Source organism: Channa argus, chromosome 7 (assembly GCF_033026475.1).
Source record: "Channa argus isolate prfri chromosome 7, Channa argus male v1.0, whole genome shotgun sequence".
Taxonomy (NCBI): Eukaryota; Metazoa; Chordata; class Actinopteri; order Anabantiformes; family Channidae; genus Channa; species Channa argus.
In genome coordinates this window covers 3068930-3091237 of record NC_090203.1, presented here as the reverse complement: position 1 = coordinate 3091237, position 22308 = coordinate 3068930, and the positions used below count along the sequence as shown (strand labels likewise).

The 22308-nt window shown below is 37.3% G+C and overlaps 1 protein-coding gene across 3 annotated transcripts; it reads right to left on the bottom strand.

Annotated features, from left to right (window-relative positions):
* Nucleotides 1-14745: 14745 nt before the first annotated feature.
* On the bottom strand, nucleotides 14746-21624 carry LOC137130334 (uncharacterized protein MCAP_0864-like). Of its 3 annotated transcripts, none has more exons than XM_067510344.1 (11): nucleotides 21308-21624; nucleotides 20907-20999; nucleotides 19449-19661; nucleotides 19108-19320; nucleotides 18767-18922; nucleotides 18247-18459; nucleotides 17906-18061; nucleotides 17503-17598; nucleotides 16835-16986; nucleotides 16459-16601; nucleotides 14746-16126 (listed from the first exon to the last, which is right to left on the bottom strand). In XM_067510344.1, the coding sequence occupies exons 1-11, from the start codon at nucleotides 21495-21497 to the stop codon at nucleotides 15988-15990; spliced, it is 1764 nt and encodes a 587-aa protein (XP_067366445.1). In that variant the 5' UTR covers nucleotides 21498-21624; the 3' UTR covers nucleotides 14746-15987. The 3 variants fall into 3 exon arrangements, with proteins under 3 accessions (XP_067366445.1, XP_067366444.1, XP_067366443.1); XM_067510343.1 differs by having other exon boundaries at nucleotides 14747-16126; nucleotides 18767-18979; nucleotides 19108-19263; nucleotides 21308-21623; XM_067510342.1 differs by having other exon boundaries at nucleotides 14748-16126; nucleotides 18767-18979; nucleotides 21308-21621.
* Between the last annotated feature and the right edge of the window lie 684 nt (nucleotides 21625-22308).

Sequence of the window (22308 nt, the reverse complement as noted above, 5' to 3'; positions counted from 1 at the left end):
AGAGCTAACCAAGAAACACGACTACCAAACCTCAGACCAAAAGGTAACGGACTACAGAGTCCAAATTGCAAGAGTCAGGACTCCAGATACCACGGGTCAGGCAAACCAGAAAGCAGGGGGCGGGGGGGGGGGGGGGAGGGGGGGGTTCCATCCGGGACTTAACAGAAAGATCTGGCAGGTAACTGAGGGGAGAGCTGAGTCTAATTAGGCAGGGGAACAGTTGTAAACAATAATGGTCGGTGATGAGTAGTGAAGCTGGAGGAGTGAACTGCGAACAGGAAAGCGGGGAAAAGGGCTACAAAATAAAAGTCCAGATCAGGAAGCGGAGCAAAAGGGTCGAGTCATCACACTTTTACATGCCAACCCGTCCTGTTTTATTCTAGAAAACTGAAAACAAATCATTATCATGTTTTCAAAGGTCAAACAAATAGATATCAATGTAATGTGACTAATTTAAAGCTAAAAGCACTTGTGCCTGATTTAAGGCGAACCTGAAATCTTTAGGACCCTCAGCATGGGTGGACAGTATGACGACACGGAGGATGCTGACGCAGAGACCACCGGACCTGTAGCAAGAAGGATTTCTAAACTCTGTGTCTTCTGAGCTTGCTGGTGATTTGTCTGAATAACAGGATATATAAGCCAAAACCCTTTTTTAAAAAGAGGAAGACACACCCTGCTGTGTGCTCCAACTGCTCTGAGTCCTCTGTCTCTTAGTGTACAGTCATCATGACACGCTGCTAATTCCACACTGGAAGATCTGTCCTCAGAAAATAGAATTGGCATTGAAATATACAAAACATTTTTGGGTTACGATGGAAATCTTAAACTTTAATCTTTGTTAGCAGAGAACCATTGGAAATCCTGAGTAAAAAATCTCTCTTCTTGTGGTCTATGCTGCAGTCGCCCAACGTTGGCAGAATGGAAATACTGGGAAAAAACCAGCCCATATTGTGACTTGTGTTCAAACCTACTGTCACAACAGAAAAACACATTACACAATTATTTTCCGTCTTGCTCGGGCTACAAGTCCGAGGCATGGAGATATTTCCAAGTATTTAAAACATTTCAGCCCTCATGTGTGGATGTGCCAGGACAGGACGCTGTCAGCGGATTCCTGATATCCACTGAAAACAGGGAGCCTTTGTGCTGATAAAGGAGAAATTCTGAGAAGACTCTCAAACAAACTCACACCCGCACTGTACTTGTTCACCCTGCTGCCTCTCATTTGATTTTCCTCTCGATGCTGACGTTCGTTTCGTCATGTTGATGCTCTAAGAAATAAAACTCACTCCCGCTCTGGATACGAGGGTCGGCTACAGTAAACGGCCAAACTGTGCACGCAACTCAATGTGGATTGGTATCAATGTGCTGTATGCAGCAGTCAGACTGTGGTTGAACTGACAGCAGAGGGGAATCAGCTTGTATCTGTTTAAATCTATTTAACTTACTCTCCTGAGCCTCTCAGGCTCTGGATGAGTGTCAGCTAAATGCCTGCACAGTTGAGAGGGTTAGGTGCCAAATTTAATAGCTGACTGTATTTGAATGTAAAAAAAAACTCATACACAAGACTAAAAAAATAATATTTCTATCATGTTTTGATATAAATACTTAATCATGGCAAGTGTAATTAAGTTATGGCTCTTGATGTGTCTAGCTGGTTATGTTGCAATTTAATTTGCTACTTAACATTCGTGATCTTTAGATGATCATTTCAAGTGATTTAATTGGCCTGTTGACTGTTCATTTGGCATCATGCACTTTACAGTCAGGATAGCAACCAAACAGCTGGAATCCACAAATTAATACTAAAATATCAGGGGAAGAGTAAATTCATGGTCCCCAGAGGATAAAAATATGAAGGTACACGATGTACTGGGCGTGGGGCTGGGCACCTGACTTATTTGTCCCCGTCTCTTTCTTCTTCGTCACTTCCTCACTGCTTTCTGACAACAGGATGAGGAAATAGGACTTGCTGTTCTTTCCAAGGACAGCTCACAAATTCAGGATGTAGTGATGCTCCGTGCATTTTACATTATAAGCAAAGCAACAGAGAAACAGAGAATCCTCTCCTTCCAGAATAACAACAGTTTAAAGGGATATGCCACCAGTTTTGTTAGTTTCTTGTCATACTCAGTCTGTGAAGACAGGAGTATTTCTTTTATTGTCATACATTTAAATGAAACACCATCAAATTTTCCCTCACATCACAGAAAACATCTTCACATAGCCTGATACAATGACAATGAATCATCATGTGTACAGAGGAAAATGGCTCTGTCACTGCTGTGTGTAGATGCCAAAAGCATTAAAATATCATCATCTAGTGGTCACCTGCATTTAGTACAACTTATCATTGGCACACAAGTCTACTGTGCAGTCATGCAAAATTTAGAACCAAAGTTACTTCATCAGATATTAATTCAAGTTATTTTATAATGACTTTATCAAAGGGGATGGAAACTTTTGTGCTTTTTAAAGTTTCATTATTTTATAACCTGTTTAGACATTATATTTTTCACCTCATATTGAAACTGTGTGTAGAGGGAAGCAAAGTTAACTCTAATCCTAGTACAATAATAACACACATTCAACTGGTGCAAATGTTCTTACATCATTAGAAGTAACAGAAATAGTCAGACTGCATAAAAAAGTTACAGTAAAATTATGAAAATTCCCATTGATAAATGATCATAAGATGAGTTTTAAAATATTTCTGATAAAAATCATTTGTTGCATCATTGGCACCTTTAAAAACTGTTTTGAGTTACCTGATAAGAAAAGTCTACAAGTGCCTTATATAGTTCTTTGGTTACTGTAGTTTTGATTTTGCTACTGACGAAATATCACACATTTACCCTCCAATAGTCAAGTGACTAGCAGTTTACAACAAGTTTGCACAATACAGCAATGTTGCAGAATCAAACTTGCACAATACAAAAAATATTTTATAATGAAAAAATGTATTTTAACATAGTAAGAAGCATATGTTTAAAGACATAGTCTCAATAAGAAGCAAATTACAATAAATCAGCTATAATAGTTGATAAAATGTGTGTGTGTGTGTGTGTGTGTGTGTGTGTGTGTGTGTGTGTGTGTGTGAGAAAAGCATGTAGAGGTCTCTGTTGTCTTGCTCATGTCTTATAGACTTGGTCTAAAGCTTCTTCTCACATATCCAATAAAAGTCATGCTCACAGTTGGTCTTGATCCAGACCTTCAACCTGGGATCGTGGTGATCATCAACATATAGACAACTGTCAGGTTCATTTTCATAGTCCGAGTGCAGATAATAACTACAAAACAATACATAAACACAGTTTGAGTGGTGTTGTTGATAGTAGAACAGACCAAGACAGTTCTGGGTTGATTATGTATATTTTATGCGTTAGTTCTGAGATTTGTCCAGGATAAGATGCATTCATCACACATTCATACATAGATTCCTGTTAACTTGTGCCCTTCAGCCTGCTGCTGCTACACTTTGTCTCATCAGAAAAACCAAGTGAGTGAGTCAATAGTCTGAATGTAATCTGGGCTAAACTGGGTTGAACATGCTTCAACAACAATGTTAATTTATTTCATAAAATTGCAAAAAGTCTTACTCATAACGGGGTGGGTGTCCATCAACCCATGTAAACGTCCCTTGTTGACCTCTAAGGCCTATCCAAACTGGTTTACCACGTGCAAAACTACGAACAACTTGCTGTTGGAAAGGAATTGTAGAAGAAATATTTTATCAGTTGTTGTTATTAAAGTCATCAATAAATGAACATATTTAGAGACAAAGTTAATTGTAGACAGACAGACACACACAGACCAGATAAGATGTTTTTCCTTGTGGAGAAATAAAAACTATTAAAATTATTCTTAATAAGTTCATTTTTTTCAGCAGGCCTACATGGGTTTGGGAGTTGTGTGTAAAAAAAATCCCACTTACTTCTTCTATCTCACTGTTTAATATCACCAAATTAGCTCCCATCTCCAAACAGTCTTGCTCTGCATAATCCCAGGTGCTAATCCCTGATGAAAGTCTGTAACAGCTGGACATGTACGCCATCCATCCAGGGGGACAGCATCGAACGTTCATTTCTGCTCAGATACAGGGACAGGACAGGAGACAACAGGACATAAGGAGATGAGATGGGACGGGTCAAGGCTGGAATAAGAAGGAGCAGGCAAGACAGAAAAGGCACAAAACTACAACATGGGACAAAGTAAAACAGGACAAGTACCAGAGATATAGAAAGGACATAGAAGAGTATGAACAAGGGCAGAACAAGACACAGAAGTCAAACTTAGTCAAAGATTTGATAAAACATAATGAGAAAGATTGAAGTTTGACAACATAGGACATGAGACAAGGTAAAGGACAAAACAGAAGAAAAGGGATAAAAATGCAAATGTGGACAACACCAGTGACTACAGGCCAAGATAGGCTTTAAAAGAAGACATGAACGACAGCACATTTATAGTCAATACACACTGAATGTAAAGTCATCCTCCAATGGACATTGTCAGGATGTAATTAAGAAGCTTCAGTCTGGACTAAAGTGATGGACTGACTGACCAACAGAGAACAGACCATTATTAAATGACTCACCCTGAGGTTCACTGATCTGATTTCTTTGATCAGTTATGTTCTTCTTTAACATCATGTTCTCTTCAATCAGCTTTGTGTTTTCATTTGACAGTTGGTTTTTCTCTCTGTTCAGCTTCTCATTATCTAGAAGCAGTTGGTCTTTCTCTAAACTCTCGGCTTCGATGAGGGTGAAATTGCAAGTTGAGTTATTGTTGGACCTGTTAGAAAATCCAACTAGACAAAGAAAAACACAGGAGACGTTTAAGTTTTGGATGTGTCACACTTATCAGGAATGTGAAGTTACCTCACGCTATGTAAATGGCTGAAACGTGAGCGTTATCTTGTGATTTATAATCCTTTAACTGTACTTGCAGTGATGGTTACCTACACACTTTGTTTTATTTTATTTGGTTTTCAAATCTTGTTCAGATTTGATGGAGACGTGGAGAGAGAAAGAAATGAGACTCTATAGTCAACATGGGAGGGAACTAGAAAACTGATGAGATGTTTAGGGAGATTTAGTTTGTCCGGAAACATAAGTTATCTTAAAAATGACCACAATTTGGTTGAGGTCATCTAATTCAATCAATACAGCAGCTCTGCCATGAATTCTACTTTTACTGGGTTATAATTTCTCAGTTTTAAAGGTAAAATAGGGAGAAAGGTGACAATTCTACTATGTGTTTTTTTATTGAGAACACTGTGGGTGATGGAGTCGTATTGGAGTGAATTATATTATACGGTGGTTCTAATGTTGTGGCCACACTACTTAAAATAAATGAGGGACCAAAACATCATATCTCTGAGATTTTTGGGCCCAAATACTGTGACTTCAGTTTTGTCTGAGTTTAAAAGTAAAAAATTGTGGGACATCCAGGCCTTTATGTCTTGTAGGCTTGAAGCTTTATTAACTGATTATTTTCATCTGGTTCCATAGATAAATATAGCTGGGCATCATCAGCATAACAGTGGAAATTTATGGAGTGTTTTCTAATAATGTTGCCTAAAGGAGACATATATAAAGTAAAAAGTATTGGTCCTAATACAGAGCCTTGTGGAACTCCATAGCTAACCTTTGTGTGCATGGAGGATTCATCATTAACATGAACAAATTGAAATCTATCAGATAGATAAGATTTAAACCAACCTAGTGCAGTTCCTGTAATTCCAATTTCATGTTCCAGTCTCTGTAATAAAATGTTATGATCAATGGTATCAAACGCAGCACTAAGATCTAACAGAACAAGTATAGAGATGAGTCCAGTATCTGAGGCCATGAGAAGATCGTTGGTGACTTTTAGCAGAGCTGTTTCTGTACTATGATGAACTCTAAATCCTGACTGAAAGTCATCATACAAATTATTCCTATGGAGGTGATCACATAATTGTTTTGCGACTACTTTTTCAATTATTTTAGAAATAAAGGATAGATTAGATATTGGTCTGTAGTTGGCTAAAACACCTGGGTCAAGACAGGGTTTTTTAAGTAATTGTTTAATTACAGCTACCTTATAGGCCTGTGGTACATAGCCTGTTTCTAAAGATAGATTTATGATATCTAATATGAATGAATCTATTAAGGGTAAAGCTTCCTTGAGCAGCTTAGTTGGAATAGGGTCTAGCAGACAGGTTGTTGGTTTAGATGAGGTAATAATTGAAGTTAGCTCAGAGAGATCTGATGTTGCAGCCTAATAATAAAATAATAAAAATAAAAATGGGGTTAATAGGGTTCAAGTCAGGACTCTGGCTGGTCCACTTTAGGACATTAAGTCCTAGTTGTCCCTAAGCCGATCCTGTGTTGTCCTGGCTGTGTGCTAAGGATTGCTCTAATGTTGGAAGGTGAACCTTCAGCCCAGCCTGAAGTCCTGAGTGCTGTAAAGATTTAAAATTCTGTTTTTACTTTGTCATTATGGGGAACTGAATGTAGATTAATAATTATATATTATCATTAATAATAATAGTATCAGGCTGCAACATAACAAAATTGAAAACTGTGAGGGTTTGTCTGAAAACTGAATCCACTCTATATATGATAATAATATATGATACTCACCACCATGTCGATGAAGAGAAATGTTGACAATGACCTGTATGATGCACAACAGGCCAAAGCTGATTCCAACCACTGTGTAGATTTTCAACTCCCCTGTGTAAACACACAAGTATAACGTCTTGTAACACTAATCCTACTTGTCATTTACTGTCTACTCGTCAGGTGCAAGCTAACATGTAACCTGATTTGTAAATTAGTTAAAAAAGATAAAAGCACAGAAATATACCTAAATAAATGTTTAATTTAAAATACAATACTTCATTTAGAAGGAGAAACATGATGTTTAGATATCACACTAAAAAAAACAGAAAATGCTAAGAAATAAAATGTTCAACATGAAACTACTAATGACTTCACTTTTAAGAAATTCTGACCTGCACGACCAATTTCTGTCCTTTCTCCTGTGTTGGTCCTTTCAGTTGGTGAATTAACATACGGCACCATCTTCGTTCTTCTTGCACTGATGGTGTGGAACAAATTTTTGTTATAGCTCCTAACTTCTCTGCTGTTCATACGATGTGTGTGTGTATGTGTGTTTGAGAAAGAGAATTTATAATTCTTCATTTCCACTGACAGTTGTGTCACCAACCACAAACAACCAAAAACAGAATCATTTTTCTCTTTTATGACAACACAGAGTAATTCCAGACACTGTTACCATTAATGGAGTCTAACACCTCTTTGATCCAGTAAACCACATTCAGTTGATGTCTTGTAGCTGTAATGAAAAAAGCCCACAGGAAATTGTGCTATTAATGTATCGAGCTCATAGCAACAATATTGTTACGTGTAGAAATTTTGCTGCTCGACCAGCATTTACTCAAACAAGCTTCAAACACTTACTGACATGGACAATTGTTTGGACTCAATGACAATGTCCTTTTTAAAAAGGAAAAACAGTCTGGGCTTTGGTTTTTCACTATTTATATCCACTCCGTAGGGTATTTAGGGATGGCAGTGTTGATTGCAGACTAAAATCTTTTAATAATAATAAAAAAAACGGTTATAGTTAGTTATAGTTATGCTGCTATAGGCTTACACTGCTAGGGGACCCCCACCCAATACACTGAGCTCCTTTCCTCCTCTCGTCCCTCTCTGTCCCCACTGTATGACATTAACTTTGTGTGTTTTCTCCCGTATTTGTCTTTGTCCTCCTCTGTCTCCCTCTCTCTGTCCCTTTCTGCAGGTGTCCCCAGCTTTGAAGCTGTGTGTCTTCCAGTGTGCAGCTACTGGTCCTACCAACCTCCCCGATGTTTTCTGGTTGCTTTGTTGCCCTTTTTCTTTTCTCTCTTCACTTTCCACTCACCCCAACCGGTCAAGGCAGATGTCCGTCCACCTTGAGCCTGGTTCTGCTGGAGGTTTCTTCCGCTAAAGGGAGTTTTTCCTCTCCACTGTTGCTTAGGGTAAATTGTTGGGTTCTCTCTATACATCTTTATAGTTTTGACTTTATTCTGTAAAGTGCCTTGAGATGTCTTTGTTGTGAATCCAAAAAAAGTTGAATTGAATTAAATTTAATTTTTTACTGGACGAATTGGCCAAAGCTATGATCAGCTTTTTTTCCATTTTGGGATAAATATGTGAATGGTTTTGGCCCATTGAACAATTTTCTCTTTGAAATTTTGTTTTTTTAAATTATGTTCTGTTAATTAGTAAAGATAAATGGTTACTCTAGGAGCGTAATTACTGATTTGAGAGTTGTGGTCGTTAGTTTGTGCACTTGCAGTTTGTTCACAGCAGTGGCGGGCGGATCGATCCTTAATATCGATACTTTCGATGTAGGGGTTGTATCGAAAATGATCGATCCAAAACTCAAAATATCGATTTTAAGGACTTTTTTAAACCAGAGATTTTATTTATTTTGCATGAAATATAATATTTAAAATGAGCTTGTATATAACGCTTTCTCTTATGCGGCTCCTTTCGCACTTCACGCACATTGGTCACCCCTCCCTGCTCTGCTGTGTTTTGTTGCCCTTCACGTGACTCAGCAGCGCCAAGCTCAAGCAGCTGCAGAGAGAGTGAGAGAGCGAGGTCATGCGCGTGTCTGCCTTGGTTTCATGGAGAGGGCAGGTAAAAAAAACGGAGCTGTGTGTGGGAGTATTTTACTGTCTGTAAAAACGTCATTCGCTACTGTGGTAACACCACCAACAAACACATAAAACGACATGACAAAGAGAAAACGGAACCACAGAAAGAAAGAGAGGAAGCAAATCTTTCAGACAGAGCCCCGCGTGCAGCGAGACCGGAGTCACTGGCAGAGTCAGCTTCCGTAATATTATCCAGGTAGCTAACACTGGTAAAAATATGTTTTAGTCATATTGGATCCTCAGCATGAAGTGTCCTCACCAATATAAACCACAAATTAATAATGCTTACAATAACCATTGTTTAACTGTGGTATTTTTTTTTTGTAAAACTGTGGTTTTATACACCACAAAATGCGGTTATCGAAAGTGATTATTTTGCTGGTGTTGAAAAAAATGTAACACTTTACAAATAAAGTGTCATTTGTTAACAATATTTATGAATCTTTGTTAATTATATATATAAAAAAAATAAGATTAACGAAGAGCAAATCACATCAAAAATCACAGATGTATTGAGATTTAGCAAAATTATGCAATCGCTTCATAAATTGTGATACAGTGATATCCCCTATGCAAGAAAGTAAATTTTATTTATATTGTGTGCTAAAAAGAAAAAAATATCAGTATCTGCGATATTTGCCCTGTATTTACTTGGTATCGGATCGATACAAAATTTTGCAATGTCGCCCACCTCTAGTTCACAGTCGTCTAAAAACAGTCTCCACACGTATTTTACACCACATTAGCACATTGTCTCACCATATTGTAGTTCCACTATGATTTCACATCCTGTATTATTGAGAAAGTGTTTTATTCCAAGGTTCTAATTTTATACTTATATACACCAGTCAGCCACAACATTAACACCACCTACTTGTTTTAATATTAAAATATCGCCACGTTTTTAGGAAAACATAAATATTGATGTATCATTATAGGTCAAGCACCTCTGAGCATATAGTGTTTAAAATCAGCTCCACCTTTAACAACAGTGAAATCTGAACCTTTTTTTTTTTTTTTTTTTTTTTTTATTAATTACTGTTCATGTTTTCACAGTATTGTTTAAAATACATTGTTTTCCCAGTGGAGTACTTTTACTTGAGTACTTCTCTTTTTACTGTATTTTTGAGTAAAATGTAGATAATCCATTGGACCAGTGATGTTGTGGGTGAACTTCAGGACTACGTAAATTACTCGAAAGTGTTATCCCTCTGAAAAAGAAGGCAGTAAACCAGAAGACGTGATCTCCATGGTAAAGTTCAAAAACACGCAACTTAAAAGAGGCAACACCAAAGTTAGACAGGAAGTGGCATTGCAGAAATTTAGAAGAATCTCACTTAGCCTGGAAAAACAGTTTAACAATGTGAAAAAAAGCCCTTCCTGATGCCAGAACAGCATATTATTCATAATTAATAGAGGAAACCAAGAACAACCCGCAGTTTCATTTCAGCACTGTAGCCAGGCTGACTAAGAGCCAGAGTTCTGTTGAGACTAGTTTTCCCTTAACTCTGAGCAGCAATGACTTCATGACTTTCTCTAATAATAAAATTGTAGCTATTAGAGAAAGAAATTAGATGCAACCGGAAGGGGGCACAAGCCAGTGTCTTCTTGTGCTAGTCCCAAGTCTGGATAAATGCAGAGGGTTGTGTCAGGAAGGGCATCCGACGTAAAACACATGCCAAATTAAAAATGGCAATCGTGACAATGACTTCCATACCGGATTGGTCGGTGCCCTGGTTAACAACTACCGCCACCCCTTTATTTCTAAAATCTTTCAAAAAGTATTTACAAAACAATTATGTGACCACCTGTACAGGAATAAGTTGTATGAAGACTTTCAGTCAGGATTCAGAGTTCATCATAGTACAGAAACAACACTGCTAAAAGTCACCAACGATCTTCTCTTTGCATCAGTAATGGACTCCTCTCTATACTTGTTCTGTTAGATCTTAATAATAATAATAATAATAATAATAATAATAATAATAGCTTTGTTTATAAAGCACTTATCAAACAAAGTACAAAGTGCTGTACATTTAAAAGGAAAATAACGATAAATAAATAAATAAAATCAGGTTAAATATAAAATCAAAGAAAAGCACAAGTTAAAATACATCAAGTGATATAGATAGAATATTTATAGATAAAATATTTATACTGAAACTAGAGTCTCACATCTCAGGAAAGGCAAATTGATAAAAACGCGTTTTCAGATGAGACTTAAAAGATGACACTGTTTCAGAGAGTGTGATTTCCTCAGGCAGGTCATTCCACAGATTTGGAGCCATGATGGAAAATGCTCTCTCCCCATTGTTGTTTAACCGGGAAGTTGGAACAGACAACAGTGCTGCATTTAATACCATTGATCTCCATAGCAAAGTGATGCCGAAAAACTAGCCCGAATGCAGTCCTACTTGTGGTTTCCAGAATTTCCAATGGTAGAATGGGAGGCAGAGCCTTTAGCTATCAAGCTCCTCTCCTGTGGAACCAGCTCCCAGTTCGGATTCAGGAAGCAGACACCCTCTCTACTTTTAAATCTAGAATTAAAACCTTCCTCTTTCATAAATCTTATACTTAGTTATAGTTATGCTGCTATAGGCTTAGATTGCTGGGGGACCCCCCTCCTCTTCTCCCTTTCTGCACTTTCCACTCACCCCAACCGGTCAATGCAGATGGCCGCCCACCCTGAGCCTGGTTCTGCTGGATATTTCTTCCGTTAAAGGGATTTTTTACTCTCAACGGTTGCCTAGGACTTGTTCAAGGGGGATTCGTTGGGTTCTCTCTATACATCTTTATAATCTTGACTTTATTCTGTAAAATGGCTTGAGATGACTTTGTTGTGAATTGGCGCTATATAAATAAAGTTGAATTGAATTGAATTGAACTGAGTAATATTAAATTAAACTCCTGCATCTAGGTTGTAAACTACAATTCAGATTATGGAGTCATGTAGTACAATCTTAATAATATTCTCGGAACAATTTGTCTAAACATCAAAACAAATACCTTGTAAGCAGGATAATTTCCTTACTTTTAATGTTATGCTTTTAATGTTGTGTTTTTGTTGTCGTTTTTTATAACTCAGATACAATTATCTAGTGTAATTACACATATCATTAAGCCACAGACCTGAATATGGATTTCTACAACAAAATCTCCTAATTAATATTAGGCTCAAATGCATTCGATTTCTTTCTTAAATTGTTGTGTTGTACTCAGATAATCACCAGTAAACTGAGTAACAATGTCAACTCTATTTTAGACTACATGCTGTCTATGTTTAGATTTTCACAAATTGTCACCTTCAAACATATTCTGAATTAAGGATTAGTGGTTCCTCTGTGTAATCTACCAAAAATTGTAAATGCAACTACTTTGATAATGATGCACATTTTAAATTGTGATTATACTCATATGTCCTGGAGTTCTAAGAAGGTTCTTTGTCCCCTATGATTTATGGGAACTTGCAGATATTGATGTAGGTTTCACTATATTAAAAACAGATCGTTTGTGCATTTGTGAGGTACTATACACTGACTTTGACTTGTTTTCAGACTGGCACCTTCAACTCTGTATTTTCTCCTTATGTTGGTTCAGGACTGATCTGGAAAATGAAACAGGAATACCAGGATCTCATCTTGAAAGCGTGCGGTGCTTCATCTCTGCGTGTTGGTGCAATGATCCAGACCCTGTCGAGCGGTTACCACATGGAAGCCTGCGACCGACCGACGAGATGCTGATTGTGCTGGAGGATTTGGATGTGGCAGGCTATGATCAGAGAAGGTAAAGTCACTGATAAGTTTGACTCAAAACAGGTTTCTGCAAAGTCAAGGACACAAAATAAAAGAACTTAATAAGATTTTCTATAAAAATCACACAGCTCAATGTGTAAACATTTTGTGAGTGGGCGCATGAGGTAGGGAGTTGTCCGCCAATCCCCCAGTTGCTGGTTTGATCCCTGGCTCATCCAGTTCCACTTCAAAGTGTCCTTGAGCAAGACACTGAACTCCAACTTAGTTGCTCCAGGTGAGTGTTGGCCAGCGTTGTGTGAGTGATTGTGAATCGAAATGGGCGAATGAGAAGCAGTGTAAAGTGCCTTCAGTACAAATAGGTAGAAAAGATAAGTGCAGACCATTTACCTTTGAAACTTTTTATATGGCCTTCATACAAATGTTATGCATCTACATATCTCCAGTGCATCTTTAACGCCGTCAAAGTGAAGGAATATTTAACTATTTTCTTATTTTAATTATTTCATTTCACTCTATTTACCTTTACCCCTCAGCGTTAAGGATCTTTGGGGCTTTCTTTCTTCTTGTGTCACTAGAAGATTTAATGTCTTGGTGTGTCAAACTATACCAACTCAGCGCCATCTGGTGGCTTGGAAAAATGATAGCAGCCCTAACAGAGTGGGTCTGAAGCATGTCAACGCTCAACATTTCTGTAGTCGATTTCACTGTATGTTTTTACAGCACGTTACATTCAAATTTTTAATGAATAAATAAATAAATAAATACTAAATCATGGCAAGTGTAATTAAGTTATGGCTCTTGATCTGTCTAGCTGGTTATGTTGCAATTAAATTTGCTACTTAACATTCGTGATCTTTAGATGATCATTTCAAGTGATTTAATTGGCCTGTTGACTGTTCATTTGGCATCATGCACTTTATAGTCAGGATAGCAACCGAACAGCTGGAATCCACAAATTAATACTAAAATATCAGGGGAAGAGTAAATTCATTGAGAGGATGAACCTCTATCTATTTTGGACACTTTTTCATCTTCCTATAGCTCCATACTAAGGCTGTACACAGTAGTTAACATACACTTGGTTAAACCATAAAGCTGGTCATATTCTGCATTTTTCTTCTTGTCAACAAATTCCATAAAAATTCGGAAAGTCAACAATAAATGCACCTAATTAGCATATAATATGTGTGTGTTTGTTAGCGTGTGTGTGTACCCAAAGCCTAGTTGTCAGTTCCAGGAATGCAGCACACGCAGGCAGGACTCGATGGAGGCAGTTTCAGTGATCAAATGATGAGACTAAGGAAGATGCACAATGAGATTCAGATCCAAGAGCAGCAACCCAGAGAATAAACAGCAAACAGGACACACAGAGACATGACATCAAGCAGAGTGCAGGTAGAAAAGGTGGATTGGAGTGATTGGGAAACTGGGAACAGGTGTGTGAGTGGGCCAGAAGGTCAGGTGACAGGAAGTGGAATGAGGAGATGGGGACAAGTGAATGGCAACTCCGGAACGTTCCATTTTAAAATGCTCCACAGCTTAGTTGTTGTCCAAGTACTATTGACAACACGTCAGTCTCCTTAAAGGGACGTACCCCCACCCGGATCAGCTCCAAATGTTGATCCACCAACCGGACTTGGGCAGGGAACTTAGAAAGTGTGGATGAACTTTCTGTGAGAGCAGCACGTTAAGAGCAGCTGTGCAGAAGAACACCTTTACCTGATCTGTTTCAGCTAGAAAGAGAAACCAGAAACCAGAAACCAGCATCGACTGCTGACGCTGAAGAGCTGTCAACTACTGTGTGTGTAAAATACTAGTTGTACATAATGAGGGAGGATGCTGCTCTGAATATTACCTAACAATATGAAGGTACACGATGTACTGGGTGTGGGGCTGGGCACCTGACTTATTTGTCCCCATCTCTTTGACTTCCTCACTGCTTTCTGACAACAGGATGAGGAAATAGGACTTGCTGTTCTTTCCAAGGACAGCTCATAAATTCAGGATGTAGTGATGCTCCGTGCATTTTACATTATAAGCAAAGCAACAGAGAAACAGAGAATCCTCTCCTTCCAGAATCACAACAGTTTAAAGGGATATGCCACCAGTTTTGTTAGTTTCTTGTCATACTCAGCAGTATTTCTTTTATTGCCCAGGGAGCACTGTAAGATTTAGGAAATATTTTGGGTTTGAAGGCTACAAATTTGTACTAAAAAGACTTGGTGGGGTTTTTTAAGGCAACTGAAACAATAGAACTGTACAATGGAAAACAATGTAATTTGATTACAAAATGTGACTATAAATCGTTTTATTAAGAATTACAATAATATTACACCAGTTCACCAGGAATACATTTAAATGAAACAAAATCAAATTTTCCCTCACATCACAGAAAACATCTTCACATAGCCTGGTAATATAAATTCTGATAAAGTATATTATAAGTTGTATAATGTGAAAATATTTGTATTTTTATCACTGCAAAGCATTAGTGCAGAGTGTGTCCGTGCATTCATCATCATGTGTACAGACGAAAATGGCTCTGTCACTGCTGTGTGTAGATGCCAAAAGCATTAAGATATCATCATCTAGTGGTCACCTGCATTTAGTACAACTTATCATTGGCACACAAGTCTACTGTGCAGAATTTATCAAAGGGGATGGAAACTTTTGTGCTTTTTAAAGTTTCATTATTTTATAACCTGTTTAGACATTATATTTTTCACCTCATATTGAAACTGTGTGTAGAGGGAAGCAAAGTTAACTCTAATCCTAGTACAATAATAACACACATTCAACTGGTGCAAATGTTCTTACATCATTAGAAGTAACAAAAATAGTCAGACTGCATAAAAACGTTACAGTAAAATTATGAAAATCCCCATTGATAAATTATCATAAAATGACTTTAAAAATATATTTGATGAAAAACATTTATAATAGCTAATAAAATTAGCTTCATTCCACGTTCCTGACAAATCTTGTGTGGTAAGTCAATTTCATGTATCTGTCCACTTTTTAATTGAACCGCGTCTCATCACCTACTCCATAATCTTTGACAAGTATATTCATGGTCCACTTTCCTTCAACATCACTGTGCTGCTCTGATGATGCATCATTGGCATGTTTAAAATGTTTTTGAGTTACCTGATAAGACAAGTCTAGAAGTGCAACAAGTGCCTTCTATAGTTATTTGGTTAGTGTAGTTGATTTTGCTACTGACTGAATATCACAAATTTACACTCTAATAGTGACAAGCAGTTTACAGTTTGCACAATACAGCAATGTTGAGTCCAACTTGCAAAATACAAAAATGATTTTATATTTAAAAATTGTTATTTTAACATAGTAAGAAGCATATGTTTAAAGACATCGTGTCACTAAGAAGCACATTACAATAAATCAGCTGTAAAAATTGATAAAATGTGTGTAGATGTGTGTGTGTGTGAGTGTGTGTGAGAGAGAGAGAAGCATGTAGAGATGTCTGTAATGTTGCTAATGTCTGATAGACTTGGTCTAAAGCTCCATCTCACATATCCAATAAAAGTCACGTTCACAGTTGGTCTTGAACCAGGTCTTCAACCTGGGCTCGCGGTGATCATCAACATATGCACAACTGTCAGGCTGGTTGTCACAGTCCGGGTACAGATAATAACTACAAAACAATACATAAACACAGTTTGAGTGGTTTTGTTGATAGTAGAACAGACCAAGACAGTTCTGGGTTGACTATGTATATTTTATGAGTTAGTTCTGAGATTTGTCCAGGATAAGATGCATTCATCTCACATTCATACATAGATTCCTGTTTAACTTGTGCCCTTCAGCCTGCTGCTGCTACACTTTGTCTCATCAGAAAAACCAAGTGAACATTTGTTTGGTGACTTGTTGGTCAATAGATTGTTTGGGTTGAACATGCTTCACAATGTTAAACATTGCTAATCAGGATCATCATTTATTTCATAAAATAAAAAAAATAAGTCTTACTCATAAGGGAGTGAGCGTCCATCCACCCATCTCCACATTCTAGTCCACGTCTGTGTCCATGTCCATGTCCATGTCCATGTAAACGTCCCTTGTGCTCTAAGGCCTATCCAAACCGCTTTACCGTGTGAAAACATACGAACTTGCTGTTGGAAAGGAATTGTAGAAGAAGTATTTTATCAATTGCTATTAAAGTGAACATATGACTAAAATGAACATATTTAGAGACAAAGTTAATTTTAGACAGACAGACGCACACAGACCAGATAAGAAGTTTTTCCTTGTGGAGAAATAAAAACAATTAGAAATATTCTTAATAAGTTAATTTTTTTCAGCAGGCCTACATGGGTTTGGGAGTTGTGTGAAAAATCACACTTACTTCTTCTATCTCACTGTTTAATATCACCAAATTAGCTCCCATCTCCAAACAGTCTTGCTTTGCATAATCCCAGGTGTTCCTCCCATATGAAAGTCTGTAACAGCTGGACTTGTACGCCATCCATCCAGGGGGACAGCATCGGACGTTCATTTCTGCTCAGATACAGGGACAGGACAGGAGACAACAGGACATAAGGAGATGAGATGGGACGCGTCAAGGCTGGAAAAAGAAAGAGCAGGCAAGACAGAAAAGGCACAAAACTACAACATGGGACAAAGTAAAACAGGACAGGACAAGTACCAGAGATGTAGAAAAGACATAGAAGAGTATGAACAAGGGCAGAACAAGACACAGAAGTCAAACTTAGTCAAAGATTTGATAAAACATAATGAGAAAGCTTGAGGTTTGACAACATAGGACATGAGACAAGGTAAAGGACAAAACAGAAGAAAAGGGATAAAAATGCAAATGTGGACAACACCAGTGACTACAGGCCAAGACAGGCTTTAAAAGAAGACATGAACGAAAGCACATTTATAGTCAATACACACTGAATGTAAAGTCATCCTCCAATGGACATTGTCAGGATGTAATTAAGAAGCTTCAGTCTGGACTAAAGCGATGGACTGACTGACCAACAGAGAACAGACCATTATTAAATGACTCACCCTGAGGTTCACTGATCTGATTTCTTTGATCAGTTATGTTCTTCTTTAACATCATGTTCTCTTCAATCAGCTTTGCGGACCTTTTAGAAAATCCAACTAAACAAAGGAAAACACAGGAGACTTTTAAGTTTTAGATGTGTCACACTTATCAGGAATCTGAATTTACCTCACGCTATGTAAATGGCTGAAACGTGAGCGTTATCTTGTGATTTATAATCCTTTACCTGTACTTGCAGTGATAGTTACCTACACACTTTGTTTTATTTTATTTGGTTTTCAAATCTTGTTCAGATTTCAGACATTTAGGTTTTGGATGTGTCACACTTAATGAGAATGCTTCAGTCTGGACAAAAGTGATGGACTGACTGACCAACAGAGAACAGACCATTATTAAATGACTTACTCTGAAGTTCATTGATCTGATTTCTTTGATCAGTTATGTTCTTATTTAACATCCTGTTCTCTTCAATCAGCTTTGCGTTTTCATTTGACAGTTGGTTTTTCTCTCTGTTCAGCTTCTCATTATCTCGAAGCAGTTGGTCTTTCTCTAAACTCTCGGCTTCGATGAGGGTGAAATTACAAGTTGAGTTATTGTTGGACCTGTTAGAAAATCTAACTAGACAAAGAAAAACTCAAGAGACATTTAGGTTTTGGATGTGTCACACTTATTGACAATGCTTCAGTCTGGACTAAAGTGATGGACTGACTGACCAACACAGAACAGACCATTATTAAATGACTTACTCTGAAGTTCATTGATCTGATTTCTTTGATCAGTTATGTTCTTCTTTAACATCCTGTTCTCTTCAATCAGCTTTGCGTTTTCATTTGACAGCTGGTTTTTCTCTCCATTCAGAAGCTCTATATCTCGAAGCAGTATGTCTTTCTCTAAACTCTGGGATTCGATGAGCGTGAAATTGCAAGTTGAGTTATTGTCGGACCTGTTAGAAAATCCAACTAGATAAAGAAAAACACAAGAGACATTTAAGTTTTAGATGTGTCACACTTATCAGGAATCTGAATTTACCTCACGCTATGTAAATGGCTGAAACGTGAGCGTTATCTTGTGATTTATAATCCTTTACCTGTACTTGCAGTGATAGTTACCTACACACTTTGTTTTATTTTATTTGGTTTTCAAATCTTGTTCAGATTTCAGACATTTAGGTTTTGGATGTGTCACACTTAATGAGAATGCTTCAGTCTGGACAAAAGTGATGGACTGACTGACCAACACAGAACAGACCATTATTAAATGACTTACTCTGAAGTTCATTGATCTGATTTCTTTGATCAGTTATGTTCTTATTTAACATCCTGTTCTCTTCAATCAGCTTTGCGTTTTCATTTGACAGTTGGTTTTTCTCTCTGTTCAGCTTCTCATTATCTCGAAGCAGTTGGTCTTTCTCTAAACTCTCGGCTTCGATGAGGGTGAAATTACAAGTTGAGTTATTGTTGGACCTGTTAGAAAATCCAACTAGACAAAGAAAAACACAAGAGACATTTAGGTTTTGGATGTGTCACACTTATTGACAATGCTTCAGTCTGGACTAAAGTGATGGACTGACTGACCAACACAGAACAGACCATTATTAAATGACTTACTCTGAAGTTCATTGATCTGATTTCTTTGATCAGTTATGTTCTTATTTAACATCCTGTTCTCTTCAATCAGCTTTGCGTTTTCATTTGACAGTTGGTTTTTCTCTCTGTTCAGCTTCTCATTATCTCGAAGCAGTTGGTCTTTCTCTAAACTCTCGGCTTCGATGAGGGTGAAATTACAAGTTGAGTTATTGTTGGACCTGTTAGAAAATCCAACTAGACAAAGAAAAACACAAGAGACATTTAGGTTTTGGATGTGTCACACTTATTGACAATGCTTCAGTCTGGACTAAAGTGATGGACTGACTGACCAACACAGAACAGACCATTATTAAATGACTTACTCTGAAGTTCATTGATCTGATTTCTTTGATCAGTTATGTTCTTCTTTAACATCCTGTTCTCTTCAATCAGCTTTGCGTTTTCATTTGACAGCTGGTTTTTCTCTCCATTCAGAAGCTCTATATCTCGAAGCAGTATGTCTTTCTCTAAACTCTGGGATTCGATGAGCGTGAAATTGCAAGTTGAGTTATTGTCGGACCTGTTAGAAAATCCAACTAGATAAAGAAAAACACAAGAGACATTTAAGTTTTAGATGTGTCACACTTATCAGGAATGTGAAGTTACCTCACGCTATGTCAATGGCTGAAACGTGAGCATTATCTTATGATTTATAATCCTTTACCTGTACCTGCAGTGATGTTACCTACACACTTTGTTTTATTTTATTTGGTTTTCAAATCTTGTTCAGATTTGATGGAGACGGGGAGAGAGAAAGAAATGAGACTCTATAGTCAACATGGGAGGGAACCAGAAAACTGATGAGATGTTTAGGGAGATTTAATTTGTTCGGAAACATAAGTTATCTTAAAAATGACCACAATTTGGTTTCTGAACTTGGTAACACATTAGTGCATAAAGGATCTACACTCACTGGCCACTTTATGAGGTCATCTAATTCAATCAATACAGCAGCTCTGCCATGAATTCTACTTTTACTGGGTTATAATTTCTCAGTTTTAAAGGTAAAATAGGGAGAAAGGTGACAATTCTACTATGTGTTTTTTTATTGAGAAGATTGTGGGTGATGGAGGTGATGGTTCTAATGTTGTGGCCACACTATTTAAAATAAATGAGGGACCAAAACATAATGCGAATACGTACAATGCATTTGGAAAGTTTTTAGACTTAAACTTTTTAATTCTGTTATCTTGCAGCATGATAATAAAATAATTAAAATAAAACTGGGGTTAATAGGGTTCAAGTCAGGACTCTGGCTGGTCCACTCTAGGACAGTAACCGAGTTGTCCCTAAGCCGATCCTGTGTTGTCCTGGCTGTGTGCTAAGGATTGCTCTAATGTAGGAAGGTGAACCTTCAGCCCAGCCTGAGGTCCTGAGTGCTGTGAAACAGGTTTTCATTGAGGACAGCTCTGTCGTTTGCTGCTGAAAAACACCCCCACAGCATGATACTGCTACCACCAAGCTTCACTGTAGGGACAGTACTAGGCAGGTGATGAGCGGTGCTCTGCGGGCAGTTCCTTTGACCTAACGGCTTTTGCTCTGATTCAATATGTATTGCCAGCTGTGACGCTTTCTATGGAAAGATACATGTCTTTCCAAATCATGTCCATTTAGGATTCTATTTTTACTTTGTCATTATGGGGAACTGAATGTAGATTAATAATTATATATTATCATTAATAATAATAGTATCATGCTGCAACATAACAAAATAGAAAACTGTGAGGGTTTGTCTGAAAACTGAATCCACTCTATATATGATAATAATATATGATACTCACCACCATGTCGATGAAGAGAAACGTTGACAACGACCTGTATGATGCACAACAGGCCAAAGCTGATTCCAACCACTGTGTAGATTTTCAACTCTCCTGTGTAAACACACAAGTATAACGTCTTGTAACACTAATTGTATAATGCTACTTGTCATTTACTGTCTACTCGTCAGGTGCAAACTAACATGTAACCTGATTTGTAAATTAGTTAAAAAAGATAAAAGCACAGAAATATACCTAAATAAAATGCTTGCAACCTAAATAAATGTTTAATTTAAAATACAATACTTCATTTAGAAGGAGAAACATGATGTTTAGATATCACACTAAAGAAACAGAAAATGCTGAGAAATAAAATGTTCAACATAAAACTACTAATGACTTCACTTTTAAGAAATTCTGACCTGCACTACCAATTTCTGTCCTTTCTCCTGTGTTGGTCCTTTCAGTTGTTAAATTAACATACGGCACCATCTTCGTACTTCTTGCACTGATGGTGTGGAACAAATTTTTGTTATAGCTCCTAACTTCTCTGCTGTTCATACGATGTGTGTGTGTATGTGTGTTTGAGAAAGAGAATTTATAATTCTTCATTTCCACTGACAGTTGTGTCACCAACCACAAACAACCAAAAACAGAATCATTTATATGAATCTTTTCTGATAACACAGAATAAGTCCAGACACTGTTACCATTAATGGAGTCTAACACCTCTTTGATGCAGTAAACCACATTCAGTTGATGTCTTGTAGCTTTGTCTAATTAAAATAAACCCACAGGAAATTGTACTATTAATGTATCGAGCTCATAGCAACAATATTGTTACATGTAGAAATTTTGCTGCTCGACCAGCATTTGCTCAAACAAGCTTCTAACACTTACTGACACGGACAATTGTTTGGACTCAATGACAATGTCCTTTTTAAAAAGGAATAACAGTCTGGGCTTTGGCGTTTCACTATTTATATCCACTCCGTAGGGTATTTAGGGATGGCAGTGTTGATTGCAGACTAAAATCTTTTAATAACCTTTTACTTTTAGTAAAATTGTTAAACGCTGGACAAATTGGCCAAAGCTATGATCAGCTTTGTTTCCATTTTGGGATAAATATGTGAATGTTATATGGTTTTGGCCCATTGAACAATTTTCTCTTTGACGTCTTGTTTTTTTATTAAGCTGTGTTAATTAGTAAAGATAAATTGTTACTCTAGGAGCTTAATTACTCATTTGAGAGTTGTGGCCGTTAGTTTGTGCAGTTTGTTCACTGTCTAAAAACAGTGTCCACACGTACTTTACACCACATATGTCATTGTCTCACCATATTGTAGTTCCACTATGACTTCACATCCTGTTATAATGATAAAGTGTTTTTCTCTGAGGTTCTAATTTAATACTTGTTTTTGCA